General features: G+C 38.3%; 1 protein-coding gene across 1 annotated transcript; it reads right to left on the reverse strand.

The window, feature by feature from the left end:
• Nucleotides 1-207: 207 nt before the first annotated feature.
• Nucleotides 208-12,888, reverse strand: klhl20 (kelch-like family member 20). The gene is made up of 14 exons (XM_055033561.1): nt 12,800-12,888; nt 10,885-10,939; nt 7,717-7,974; nt 7,483-7,591; nt 7,040-7,246; nt 5,964-6,122; nt 5,624-5,718; nt 5,172-5,287; nt 4,843-5,026; nt 4,578-4,721; nt 4,219-4,352; nt 3,844-4,052; nt 3,642-3,748; nt 208-2,849 (listed from the first exon to the last, which is right to left on the reverse strand). Exons 2-14 carry the CDS (start codon nt 10,905-10,907, stop codon nt 2,765-2,767), a joined length of 1,830 nt encoding a protein of 609 aa, XP_054889536.1. The 5' UTR covers nt 10,908-10,939; nt 12,800-12,888; the 3' UTR covers nt 208-2,764.
• Nucleotides 12,889-14,491: the final 1,603 nt, after the last annotated feature.

Below are 14,491 nucleotides of genomic sequence, written 5' to 3' on the forward strand. Positions count from 1 at the left end.
ATTAAGAGAGTAATCTTTTAACCAGCACATACTATGACAAGTCTTTGATTCGGGTACACAAGTATTAATTCTGCTGAAATCTATCACAATGACATTTTGGTGAGAGTAAGATGTAATCACAGACCCACATAAGAAATGAAGAAGCTTCATGTTACTGAAAACAAAATTAAAAAAGCAAAAAAGAATTTAAAAAGTAATGAGAAAAGATTTCAGACAGTGAGAATAGAGCAGTTTATTAGCCTGTGGTAAATAATAGCTGTAGAGAAAAGAACTGAACAGTAAGTGGATTGCCCAGGATAAAAGCAGAGATATTTATGAAGTTTTAAATAGAACAGTTTCTTTTGTGAGGCAACCACAGTTAGTCAAACAGTAATTTGTTTTGTTAAGCAACTGACAGCATGAAATATATGTCACAACTAATATACACGTATGGCATGCTCCAGAGCCCATCTTCAATGTCGGCTTACAACAAAAAAAACAAAACAACAAAAAAGGCAGGAAGTGTTTCGATTCAAAAGTTCAAGTGAGCTTTCAACAGCATAAACGGCTGGGGGTCATGCTGAACACCTGCTTGAAGGCCGACTCCACACGTCAACAAACCGCTGAATATTCACATACATTCATATTAGGTCCTTCTCGCACAGAAAATTGTTTAAAAATAACTACACCTGCCTGCATCCGTTTCAGCCGCGCCTATGTGTGTGTGCATCTATGTGCATGTGTGTGCCTGTGTGCATGTGTGTGCCTGTGTGCATGCGTGTGCGTGTGCTGGTTTAGTGGAACAGAGCGCAGATGAACTGCATGTAACGGAGCAAATCCCAGCAAGCGTTTCTCCTACATAATTCCAGCTCTAAAAATCCTGAAATGTCTCATTTCCAATTGAAACTTTTGATGATATTAAGCTTCTCTTTGAAATGGAAGCCTCCCTCCAGCTCCCTACAAAACAAGTTTTAAAAGCAAAAAATTAAAACGTGAACACAGTCACAGTGCAGTATATGTATCCAAACCCCTTTTCCCATGTATGCTGGCTGTAATTCTTACACCGAGCTGAGATCAGCGACTCTTTTTGATTTAGTGTAGCATACCATATATCCAGTAGGTGGCGCCACTGTGATCCGCAACTTTAGTTAAAAAAACAAAAACAAGACAAGGAGCAGACCATGGTTTTGTGCCATAAAGTCTTATGGTTATGTAAACCAGTATCAGAACCTTTAGTGCTACTTTACTCGTCACTTTTACAGAAACTCGTTTTAACTGCATTTAGAGCAGATATGTTGAGCACAGACTTAAAAATAATGCAACACAGTTTCCGGATAATGGAATTGGGAACGTTATGGATCTAAATGGAGATGGATAATGGTATGCCTGGATGTGTCTACGGTAACTCAGATGATCCAAAAGAAGTCAAAACAATGGTGTCATTTCTTAAAACTATCCATGTTGGTTAGATTTTGTACACCAAGCTGAATTCTAAGCACTACAATTTTTTTTTTTTTTACCCCCCTGGCAACTTTAATGTTGCATATGTTTACCTTATTACCACACTAAAAAGGAAGAATCAATTCTGACACTACAGACTTATTCTTCAGTTCTACTGTTTTCCCCAGAACAAAACTATTCAGCGAACCAGAGGCACATTGCTGAATCAGGTCATATAATCCTTCGTTAAGTTTTCTTTCAGTCCTACGTCAAATGTGAATTATTCAACAGCAGAAATTGCCTGTTTTTATTTGCTAAAGATAATAGTTTTGGGGATTTTTCTTTTAGGTTTAAGAACAAAAACCATCAGTATTTTAAGTCATTTCAGACTTTGATGGAAAAGTGGCTGCTTACTTCTTGAGGTGAATTCAAACATTTGTCATCTGGGACAGATGAGTTGTGTGGGAGGTACTTAAACCTAATGTTCATGTTAAGTCTCAGTTATTATGCCTTTAAGATTCAGCCATGGAATTACCTAAAAAAAACAGTTACACTGTTTGGTGACCTTGGTTTCTTTTCATTCACCAGCTAGACCATTTTAACTTAACTCTAAAAATGGTAACAATTACAGTCCCATTTACACCGTATTGCCTATTACATCCAACTGTACAGGCCTGTAACAATTTATTGTGTGAAGTCTCAATCCCGCAAAACTGTGGCATAAGCTGTGAAGCCACAGCTGAGATGCAAGTTTAAAAACTACAAGGGACCGAAACAAAGCACAGATTCGCTCCTGACCGTCGGTGTGCACCATTGTCTCTTGAAGACAATATTCTGGTGGCTGCCGATTTGAAAAAACAAAAAAAAGTCACTTTAGGTTGCCAAGGTTCTTACAAACTTTGTCTAGTGAACCAGTTCTTTCCAACATCCTCCTTTCTCTGAAACTCACAGATCAGATTATGTTCCTCCGGTAGCAGTGATGTGCGTAGCGTGCTCCATCTGTCACACATGCTGATTCAAACCCAGACCGTGAGGCTTGGACGACAAAAAATCCTTACGTTTCCGTCCAAACTGGAAGCTTAGTGAGGTTCTGTAAACTTTGCTCCCTCCTCAGTTTGCAATGAGCACAGTTGATCAGACATAAAAAAAAAATGTAAAAAAAACAGCCAGGATGAACTTAATGACCTCTGAGTGACGCTTGGGGATGGACCAGAGTTCAAGATGCCCACTCCCACGTTTCTCTTATCCTTGTCGCTTTTAGAGGCACGAGAGCGGCTTAAATATCCATCGAGACGTCATGAGAAGTGAAAGTATGCGAGGCGAGCGACGCATGAGGGGGGTGCCGTTACCATATGTGAGATTCACAGTGAGTCATTTTGATGACGCCCACTCCTCCACCTAACCGGCGGTAGTTCATTCCACCGTACAACCTGGAGAAAAGGTGAGAGTACAAACACCAAGTTGATGGACACAAGTCACAGAAGACATGATGATGATGTCAGTTGAATAAAAAAAAAAATATAAAAAGTAACCTTGATTCTTTTTTGACATTTTAAATGCTAGAAGCTTTAATGCATTTTAATTCAAGATAAAACAAAGTAGCACACAGTTGAATAGATAGGCCTTGTTTACTCTGGTTAACCGATAAAATTGAGATGATCAATTTGCTTCCAGAAGGCTCTTAGTTAGAAAACCAGGTTTACAGCAGGGTTACGTTATTGAACAACATCCCAGGCTTTAAACATCTGACTGAAGTTTTGCACACCAGCAGATCTACCTATGTGTATTTATACACCTAGACTCACAGACATGAGAAAGGGAGTGGAGAACCTGCAGTGATTTACAGCTCAGGTAGAAGAATCTGTAACTGTGACTAAAATATTCTTGTCTGTTTATGATATAAAGCACTTTAAGTTGCTTTGTTGCTGTAATATGCTACACAAATAAACTTGATCGCTTGATTGACACAACAAATATGTCAAAGTCATGCTATTTGGCTTTAAAGGCACACCGGTAAAATTCATTTTGTGGAAAAGTAAAATTGCACATCACTCAAACCACAACTTGCCCAGAGTGGAGACCAGAAGGTCTCCACTTAAACATCAGTCAGATAAGATTTGAATTAAAACTCAAAACAAATAAAAACACATTTAAATAACTAAACCAATATAAATTTTACTACTAGTTTTTCTCATTTTAAATATGAAATCAGAAAGACTTACCTCCATGTGTTGGCGTCCGGGTCGTATACTTCTATAGTTTTTAAATATGTTGTCCCATCAAAGCCGCCTACCGCCATCAGCTGACCATTCACTACTGCCAAGCCCACCTACAGATGCACACATTTACAGCTTAGTGTCACACAACAACAATCCAAAGTCATTCAGTGTTTATTAATGGAGCGTTTTAGCCTCAGATACAGACCCCACTACGCCTGGACGTCATAGCTACAACCGGTGACCACTGGTTGGTCCTGGGGTTGTATCTTTCTGCGCTGCTCAGCTCTGTGGTGTCGTCCCTCCCCCCAACAGAGTAAATCATGTCCTGGTAGACCGCGCATCCGAGGTGCTTTCGTCTCGTTCCCATGGGAGACACCGTGTGCCAGCGGTTTTCTTGAGGGTTGTAGCGCTCCACTGACGACAGAAAAATGGATGGAAATAGAATGGTATCGTTTCAGACGGCGGAAACATTTGTAGCTTAGTAGCTTTTAGGAGCCTGGAAAAGGGGGTTTTAATCTAAATGTATTCCTGTTGAGGCTGTTGAAAGAGGTTTATATTGCCCTTTTACAAGGTAAAGTACCCGTGTTTAAAGGAGATGTCCCATCAGACCCTCCGACAGCATAAAGAAATCCTCCCAGCACAGCGACAGCTACACCAAGCCGCCTGGTGCTCATTGAGGCCACACGAGTCCACTTGTTTTCCTTTGGATCATACCTAGAAGCAAGTTATGTTAAGATACAGTTAATCAATTACACAGTAACTTATTCCTGGTAAAATAAGAGATAAGGCAAAGCCAGTTTCAATTATTGCTTCCAATTCTCATTATACAAACAAGAATGTCTGTTTACAGGCAGGAAATGAGAACAACTATAAGATTAAATATTTAATAAAGTGTCAAAAAAAAAGTAAACTGAGCTCGATTTATGCACAAGGACAAACCTTTCAACAATGTTGAGACAAGACACTCCATCCTGTCCTCCGACAGCATACAGAAATCCACCCAGCACAGCGACACCCACGCTGGTTCGACAAGTGCTGGTGGGGGCGACGTCACTGCTCCACTGGTTGGTTTTAGGATCATATCTGCACAGGTGGAAATCAAGCATTGGTTTAAAGGGAACTTCATCCCTTCCTTCATCAAACTAAACAATAGTATTTTGGGTGATCGGCCTGTAAAGAGAACATGAGCTGTTGTTGCACCAACCTCTCCACAGAGTTGAGATATGAAGAGCCGTCGTGACCGCCCACCGCATACAACAAGTCATCGAGGACGCTGACGCCGACTCCACATCGCCGTTTGCTCATCGAGGCCACCATGCGCCACTCGTTAGTCTGCGGGTCGTAGCGCTCCACGCTGGAAATGGCGTCTCCGCTGCACCAGCCACCCACTGCAGAGTAGGATAAAAAGAATGACTCAAACTTGTAAAGTTAGGACCTAAATACTAACGTTTTAAAATTTCACACATTGACAACATATAAAATACCGTGAGAGATAAACAATTGCATTTTGGGATTTTTTTTTTTGTTCCTGACCTGCAAAAAGAACTTCTCCGCATCGAATGGGTTTTCGAGGGCGGGTTCTGGGGCCCTGCATCAGCGGCCGCTCTTGTGGAAGCAAAAGGTAGTTTTTGGCCTCATCAACCAGGTCTCTGAAACAATTGAGAAACTACATCATGTCTCTGTTTATTTTCCTTTAGATCAACTGGAATATGCAGTGATGTGGAAAAGTGTTTGACTGCTTCCTGATTTCCTAGTTTGTTTGCTTTTTTTGCACGTTTGTCACACATGTAGGGTTTTCTTTTTCTCCTACCTTCTTCATTTAAAAACTCATATTTGTGTTTACTTGTGTGGCTTTCACTCATATTTAAATTGGTTTGATATTCTGAAACACTGAAGTGAGATAAAATTGCAATAAAAATAGTATATCGGGATGGAGGCAAACACTTTTTTACACTACTGAATATCTATGTTACAAAAACACCCACCTGCACTCTTCATCACTTTTGATCAGTGGGTCTGAACCAACGGTCCCCACCAGAAACTTAGGACTTAATAGTGGCAAACGTACATGCTGCAGAACCTGCAGAGAAAAAAATATGCAGGGGCATCATGCATCTCATCTGAACATCAACAGGAAATAATGAAGCACATATGAAGCCTAAACATACCAAAATGCAGACATTATTTTGAAAAAGAAATGCAACAAAACTACCAGATTCATCTCAGGATAAAAACCAACAATCAGACGTTTTAAATGATCCAGAACTTTCTGAAATACCACTCGCTAACCGCACGGCTTCCTGCTGTAACAATTCTCCAACAAACCTGGGGCAGCTGGGGTCTGCGTTCCTGGATGCTGTATTTCACCCATGCCATTACGGCGTTAAAAACCTGCTCCTCACTCCTCACATTCAGCTCATCGCTGGAGATGATGTCAATCAGCTGGTTGGCAGGAAGCAGCATGAACTCCTCACTTTCCATTACCTTCAATCACACGCAGAGGAGGATTCAAGTCTCAGTAAATCCACTTTGATTAGTGTGAAGTTCTGAAGTAATTTCAATTTTCAATTTACATATTCAGTTACCATTTTAGGATTTGACATGTCATACTCCTCACAGTGAAGTAAAGACACTGTGTATAAAGGCAGCAATGTCTTATCGGTTCAAGGACCAAAGAAATGAACAGCAGCACCAATCATGTATCATTATTAAATTAACAGGACACGTGAGAGCACCACACCGGAGGCAAACCGCTATGTTCTATAAATGTTCTTTTTCTGTTGACTAATTGAAGACGCTCACCTATATTTGATTAAATCATTCGACATCAGAATTTATCTCACAAGTCTGTCATTGTAATTATGAGAGCAGAAACGTCAAAATAACGGTTTCTGAATTAAACATTCAACATATTTCACTGTAGACTCTAGCAAAATAAGAGACATATTCTCTTCTGCTGATTCCCTACCTGATTATTTTTGCAGAGATTCACAATAATAATGATAATAAAAAAAACATTAAGAAAACTGGTTGAGGAGCTATTTGACCATATCGATTTTACATCTGCTTGAAACAGCAGAAATAATGACGGTGTATTAAAAACAAATAAAAAGACACTGAATGCCACTTCTGCACATTTGTATTGTGGCTGTTCAGCAGATAGTAAAAAAAAGCAATTCCTCCTAAGTGGAATCCAGTCTTCTATAGCTCCCATGAGCTTGTCCTTCTCTTTAAGTAGAAGGAGTGATACCTCCGTGGAGAAGACGTACAAACCTAAATCACTACAGTAATGTGCTGCGTCTCCATTAAAAGTAATTCCCTTGGCAGAGCTTAGGACAGGATCAATACAAACAACAGAAAATTTAAAAGCGCTCTTCCTCTTCTTGCATCTATGTTTTTACCTCCTGAAAATTATGCTGTGTGAACTTGTCTGCAATTCGCAGCAGTTCCCGACAGGAGTGGGTGTCGGCGAAGGCCCTGATGCCCAGACAGTTGGATGGATCCAGCTGTCTCTTTAGAAACTCGCAGCAGGCCTCCTGGATCTCAGCCAGCTGGAGAAGACAGGCGGCAGGAAGCAGCGTCTGGACATTCCCCTCCTCCACTGTCACCTACAAGGCCAGACAAGGTTTACATATTTTTTCCTATCAAGCAGACACAGGTTTGGGGTTTTCTATGAGGTAAACCATCATAACTCTTTTATTTAAAACCTAATTCAAACTAGTAAGGAAAAAAAGCCACTTTAAAAGCATCACGGGATCGAAACTCAGTAGAATAAACTAAAATCTCCAGATTTTCAGCTTCCACCAGCATGTGTGCGCAAGTATTTTTGTGCCGTCCTTCCTACCTGTGAGGTGTAGGCAAAGTCAATGAGCAGCTCCATGGCTCGCTCATCAATGTCACGGATAACCACTTCAGTCTGCCTGCTCTCTGCCAGCTCCCCAGTAAACATCGCCCTAAGGAGACCACCGAAACACAGATTCAATACTACTGAAGCCAATTCTCAGGACCTCCAGATTTGTGACCTTTAATTTAATGGAAAGCGTGCCAGGGGGAGAAACCGCAGAGCGCCTCCTCATACCTAAAATACGGGCTGCAGGCGGAGAGGATCACACGATGAGCGTAAATCTTCTTGGCGCCCACCACCAGCACCACGTCACACAGCTCCCTGTGTTTCCTCAGTAGATTGATCACTTCCAGAGTCTGCCTTGGGTGTTTGTCCGATATGTAAGGCATGCGTGCTGGCTGGGGGACCCCTTCAGGCAGCTTGTTGGGGTCCCCCAGAGTACAGCGGCTGGTGATGTCCATTCCAGTGGCGTCTTGACGTGCGCTGGTGGCCCTTTGATTAAAAAATGTTAAAAAAGGAACAAATTTGAAAGAAGAAAAACAGAATTACAACTTGGCATCCTCATTAATTAGCTTTGTTTTGCAACAGAAGTACAAGTTTTTTTCTTTTTTTTCACACGTCTAACCTGGCAGATCAGAAACTGCACGAGCAATCTGGTTAATTCTGTCTAACGTGTGGCAATTTAGCAAAAAAGATTACACAAATATAGATGTAATGGAAAATAAGTGCACCATAAATCACATAAATAACCTATTTCTACAAAAGTAAGTGATATTTTACAGCTGTTACTCAGTAATGCAAAATTTTGTAGCATGTTTTCCAGATGTATTACAGATGTCCAAATTCTGAAATGGCATCATATAAAGTCGGATGTTCTTCTGTTAACCTGAAGTAAATTTACACAAATTAGAAGCTTGAAGCATAAAAAAGCAAAGCTTCACTCAGTGACAGTTTGGACAGAGGAAAATGAAAGAGCTGAAATTAAACTTCAACTTGGCACTTTGCACTGGATATGCAGGCCATCGGGTTTTGAATAACACGGCATTAATAAGCACAACTTCATGGAGAAAACTCTAATGACTGAAGTCCTCTACAGCTCACCTTACTTTGTTCTGTGTATTGAATCCAATTGAATATTTTATACCTCCCTACTCCTAAAAGTTCTCCCCGAATAGGTGTGTCCATTCTATACTGTCTCTACTGCCACTGCACAGACCTGGGCTAATTCTAAGTCAGCTGAACCAAATATAGTGGAGCCGCTGACCCGTATATGTAGCAGTCAGTGTAAACGTATCCACACCAGTCGCTTGCCTCGGTGTGCCCCCCAGATCTTTTTATCTCTGAGAACACACAGTCAGATGCTGGGTTTCACTTCAGATTATGTTCACAGCGGCAGTCAAAGGTCCCTGACATTTAAACACATCCGTTTCAACAGATGCCACTGCGGCCGGCTCTTACTTTACTTTACATAACTGTGCAAACCTAGTCTGTTGAGTTAACGAGAGTGAAATATCGATTCAGAACAAATGTGAGTAGAAAGTTCACAGTCCGACGTTAGATGGTACAAATTCAGTAAAGGAGGGACAATCCTGAATTACAACTTAAATTGTGCTGTTTGAAGGGGCAATATTTACCAAAAAAATCTAATCGGTCATATTCATACATCGTTATGGTCATTTCAAACTTCAATTCAATTTGGCTGCTTTCTTTCTGTCTTCAAAACAGAAAACACATTACAGACATGAGTCGTCGTTTACAGGCTGTACTTATGCTTGAAGCACTTAGTTTTGCTGTAAAACAACTCATTACATTTAAAGTTTGTTGTAATAGCATAGTCCTTGATTTGTTTTTTTATTGAGTCATGTCATAGCCAGAAACATAAATGTATTATATGACAGACTAACACAAAGTAGATGATAGTTTAAAAATATAAGCAACTGCAACTGACTAGAATAAAAAGGTTAGACTATGTTTTATTTGCCACTTAGTTGTTCACTTGGCTGCTTCTCTGATCAATGCTTTTTTTCCTGGCTCATCAGTTTAGTTGGACACCAAGGTTTAGACTTGTGTCTTATAACTATTTCCAGATGGATTGACCACTGCTCTGTCAGATGTTTAAACCTGTTTTTTTTTTTTTTTTTTTGGGGGGGGAGGGAGTTTGGAGCTTAATTCTGCTTTACTCTTCTTTATAAGTTTATCCCTGACCTGTCAGATGTGCTCTTTCGTCTTTACCAGCATTCTCTCTCAATTTTCTGGGGCCTTCGAAGAGCAGCTGTGTTCTCAGAGTTCACCGAGTTCAAATTGCACACAAGTGGATGTAATATAATATGTTAAGGTGACTGTAAATTCTTACCTTTCTATCTGAGTTTTATTTCTACTTCAATATTATGATCACCTTTACAATTCGACATTTATACTTTGTGTTGGTCTGTCAAATAAGATTCAGTAATCTAGTAAATGTGATATGACAAAATGTAAAAAAAAAAAAAGCTTCAGAGATGGAAACATTTTTGCAAGGGACTGTATCTACACTCAGTCCTTATCCTCCTAAATAAAACAGAACTCCAGAAATACAACTATAACTTTAAAACTATTGACATTATTGACTGATATTAAATATATAGTGGGTATTCCACCCCCTTTTGCCAATTAACCTCTGTTGCCTCTTAAACCTCATGCACACATGGTAATCCAACAAGTTCTTTTTACAGTCATGGTGATGGCAATAGTTTATTCATAGCATGTGGGTGTGTGTAACCACATTCCTGTTCTACTTCAACTCTTAACCAAGTCAATAAGGCTGAACGATATTAGGAAAAAATGAAATGTGAGATAACGCTGGTGATTGTTGGGATAGCGACAACACGACTTGCAATAAATAAGGAATTAAAAAGGTTTTACTGTCTTCCTTCTAGCAAACAAATCTCAATAAATGAGCCTTTCAGATAGATGAGTCGTCTATCCAGCTACTGGACCACAGTAGGCTGACGTCTGCTGTTTCGCATTGAAACAACTTAGTTGTAGTTTTTTTAATTATGTACATTAAACTACTACTACTACTGACTATATTCAAGGCATTCAAAGCCTGAATGCATGGTACTTCAATATTTAACAAATATTCATGGAAGTTCTTTACTATATATGTATTGCATACACTGTTATCACAATAATGCAATGTGGAGACAAAAATCTTTTTTGTTTCACTCCAGAGTGTGAAGCCATTAACTTTTCCCCCATAAATCAATTATGGCTAATATGCTGATGTCAGAATAAGTAAAATTGTCAGAACTATGTTGGAGAAAGTAACAATGCCTTCAATTGTAATTCTCAAACTGCATTAATGCAGACAGGGCTCTAGAGTCCAGAGGCAACAGAAAAATAATTATGTATATTTAAACCTACCTGCGCATTGGCTTTGTGTCCATGCACTGAAGAACAATATCTGATTCACGTCACCCTATAAAGACAGCAGAACAAATCACCATCTATTGTTCACCATCTATTGTTCATCAAGGCTCAACATTTTTCTAAAACTTAAATGCAAATAGTTTCTGCATTTACATTGTCTCTTGGAAACACATGTCATCTTTTACATTCTTTTCTCACAACCCTAAAGAGCAGGCCTTTGTAACGTAATGCTATCAAATTCATTTCCATTGAAAAGAAACCTTCCTGACTGCGCTCGTCATCTGTTGAGCACATTTTGTCGTTATGATATGTCATGTTCAGCATTAAAATCCTTCTTAACAGTTCTGTTCTTGCATCAAAACAATATAGTTCTCGTCAACATTAGCAGCAGACACACAAAGTGCAGTCAGATCTATTCTTCATTGAAATATAAAGCCCTAAAAAACGTAACATTTATTGACTACAGCGTTATGTCCACCCACTTATTATAACAAGGAAGTTTGAAGTGTTAATGTTTAGCTACGATATAATGTTTTGTTCATAAACTCATCTTAATAAGGGCATGCAAATTTAAAGTTACATCAGATTAACAAATGAAAGACCCAATTTGTGTATATTAAGGATGTTGTCTATAGCTGAAAGTACTTCAAAGTATGACATCAAGAACAGCAGGAGGTATGTGAATTTCTGAATATTACAGAAAATTGTCTTTTTTCAGCCACAAATAAGGCATCGTAACCTTGTAAAAAACCAGCCCCTTGTTTTATGCTTTGCTTCGTACAGAGCACTGAAAAGAGATGAGAAACTGCAGGAAGGCAATGGTCAGGCTGAAGACATCTCTGAAGAACAACATTCTATCTATTCATGGTAAACAGATAGAATTTAATTTTAAATGGTAAACAAAACTCAGGTAAACTTTACTCTTGCCACTACAACATTTGTTTATCATGCTAAAACAAGGAGAAGGATAAATTATTAAAATGTCAACACAGGCAACAACATAGACATTAATCTTGTCAGTTCACCCATCTTTCTGTTTTAAAATCACTTACAAAATGCCCCTGGTATCATTTAGTTAAAATTATGTTATAATGTATCAAGGTACTTTAGGGAACATTTCTAAAAATCAATTATACCTGAATTCAAGCAGTGTCTGCACTGTGTACGTGTATGAGATGACAAATGCAGCTCATAAACTCTGCATTTCTGTATGACAGTTTTGATTGTTCTGCTGTCTTTGTATGTTTAGGACCACAAAGGAAAACAAGTAAGTCGGATTTAGTGTATCTATTTAGCTCATTGCAGTAATTTTACTGAACAAGCCCCCTTAGAAATAAGATGGGGGAAAAAAACATGTTCATAAAAAACGCCCAGTAATATGAGATACACTTTTTTTTTTACCGACAAACGTAGCTAAGCTAACACAGGCTAACTACTAGTTTCTCTAAAATGTGCAAAACAAAAAGCTATGAATGAAATATCGCTCATTTTCAGACTCCACAAAATGTTACTGTATAAATATGGTTTTGGTGACTATCTAAAGCCGATGTTTCTCTTAGAAAACTAGAATAAACGAAGTAACACTTGCTGACAGACGTTGATTAACTTCCCCAGTATTTGGGAGAGGCTAAGATCAGGAGCTAGCGTTATAAAAAGCACTTCCCCGGTACATGCGGGGAAGTGCTTTTATTACAGCGCGATGGTTTGATTACTATTTGAAGCAGACCTTTGTGAGTTAGCTTACAAATTCATACATATGTGGCCGTTTACGCCTTAGCTGTAGATTAGGACAAAACCTCACTGTGTGCAACTGTGTGCCAAGGTTTGTATAAGCTATTTGTACACCATGTAACCAAAAAATTAAATCACAATACGCTACAGAGGTGAGTATTTTTAAGAGGGGGTTTACCTTATATTTCCATCCCAATGACAGAGAGAAGTAGCCTTGGAAGATAGTGTTTACAGTTCCCAACTGCTGATACCCGCTGAAGCTTTTCCTCCTAGTGAACTGCGCATGCCCAATGATAAAACCCCGCTTCCGGACATGTTTTCAAAATAAAACTAAGAGATTACGTAATCTTTTCCAAACGTCAAAAAACAGTATCAGCGAAAACAAGCAAAACATACACGAAGGGATATAGAGGAATGAGGTGCATATATCTTACAATAAAATGTGGTCATAAACATTTGTTTTTGTCTAAAGATGTGAACATTTGCTGTAAGACAGAAACCTCAGTATTCACCTAAATGTTTTTACTCTCACCATCCACCAGAAGGCGCTAATTTCCATGGGATTTATTTACGTTCTTTATTTTACCATTGCTCATATATATTTACTTATATCAGGATTCGTCCTGAACCTTCAATGTCTCAATTTATTTTTCTCCTTTCTGTATCTTTACCTAGTCTGTATTTCTAATTTGTGATGATCCATATAACGCCATGGAAAATATACAAATCGATTTATTACATTTTATTTTACTTATTCTGTCTTATAAAATAATGTTTTTTAATACACTCGATGTAATCGACTGAAAAGGTTAGACACTTTTAATATGCAAAGATTAAAAAAAAGTCAAGAGTATTTTATGCCCACATTTGCATATTAGAGACCATCTTTAAGAAAACAGCGCGAATTCTGTTTACGTGAACATTTAGTGCTTCTCCTAAGCATTGTAAAAACATTTTTGTCCGTATAGTAGTGAGGTATGTAGTCAAATGGATGTTATGTCCGCCCACTTATTACTATAAATCTTTGATCATTCTTTCAATCACAGTGAAAGATCTGATTTTACATTTTTCAGTAGTTTTTCTGGTGTTGAGGTATTTATTCAAACCACATCAGTGGTACTTTGAGTTATTTTTTTATCAGACTAACACTTGATGACTTAACAATTTTTATGACTTGACTCAACAAAGTATATCATATAAATATTTGGTAAATATTTCTGAATCCAAATTATCTTTAATAAATTAGTATTTACTTTATTATTTTGCAAGTACTCAAGTTTACAAAGTAGCTATTTGGCTGCATTGAAGCAACAGAGCTTTTAGTGCAAATACATTATTTTCACAGCTGCATTCTTAGGGGAATTTAATTTATAAAAACAACTGATCTGATAAAAAAATAATAATTAAAATTAAAAAAAGCTGATCCCAGTATCTCTGATCCAGTGTAAATGTCATTAAATTCCCTGGATGAATTGTGATGGCTTGACTAAATATCACCTGCTGAAAAGAGCTTTTTCACATGGAAATCATATTTTGGCCATTCAATTTTTGTTCTTCAATTTGCACACTTTAGCATCTGAGAAACTTTAAATCTGGATGCATAGACTATCAGACAGGGCTGCGCAAAATTAGAAATTCAATAACAGTACTAAGTAATGTGATGACAAGAAAATGTGATGTGATGTGGTGACAATTTTCTTTTCTTCCACATCCATGCTTCCATTATTCTGTGACGTTTTACCTTTTAAGCAATGTCATTTGTGTCCACTGCAAGAATCTGCAACCAAAAAGCCTGTTCAGCTGAGTGAACATTATATTAATATATATATATATAATGCAAATATTGGACACTTGGAAAACATTAGTACCC

The sequence above is a fragment of the Poeciliopsis prolifica genome, unplaced genomic scaffold (genome assembly GCF_027474105.1).
Source record: "Poeciliopsis prolifica strain line A6 unplaced genomic scaffold, Auburn_PproV2 SCAFFOLD008, whole genome shotgun sequence".
In the NCBI taxonomy this organism is placed as follows: Eukaryota; Metazoa; Chordata; class Actinopteri; order Cyprinodontiformes; family Poeciliidae; genus Poeciliopsis; species Poeciliopsis prolifica.

Bases quoted from the DNA above. Each gene is read 5' to 3' on its own strand.
- klhl20 (XM_055033561.1), bottom strand. From the start codon at position 10,907: ATGGACACAAAGCCAATGCGCAG. The intron at 4,353-4,577 runs GTTTGTCCTTGT...ACTTGCTTCTAG, and splicing joins TGTCTCAACATTGTTGAAAG to GTATGATCCAAAGGAAAACA. The intron at 4,053-4,218 runs GTACTTTACCTT...TTCTGTCGTCAG, and splicing joins GACATCTCCTTTAAACACGG to TGGAGCGCTACAACCCTCAA.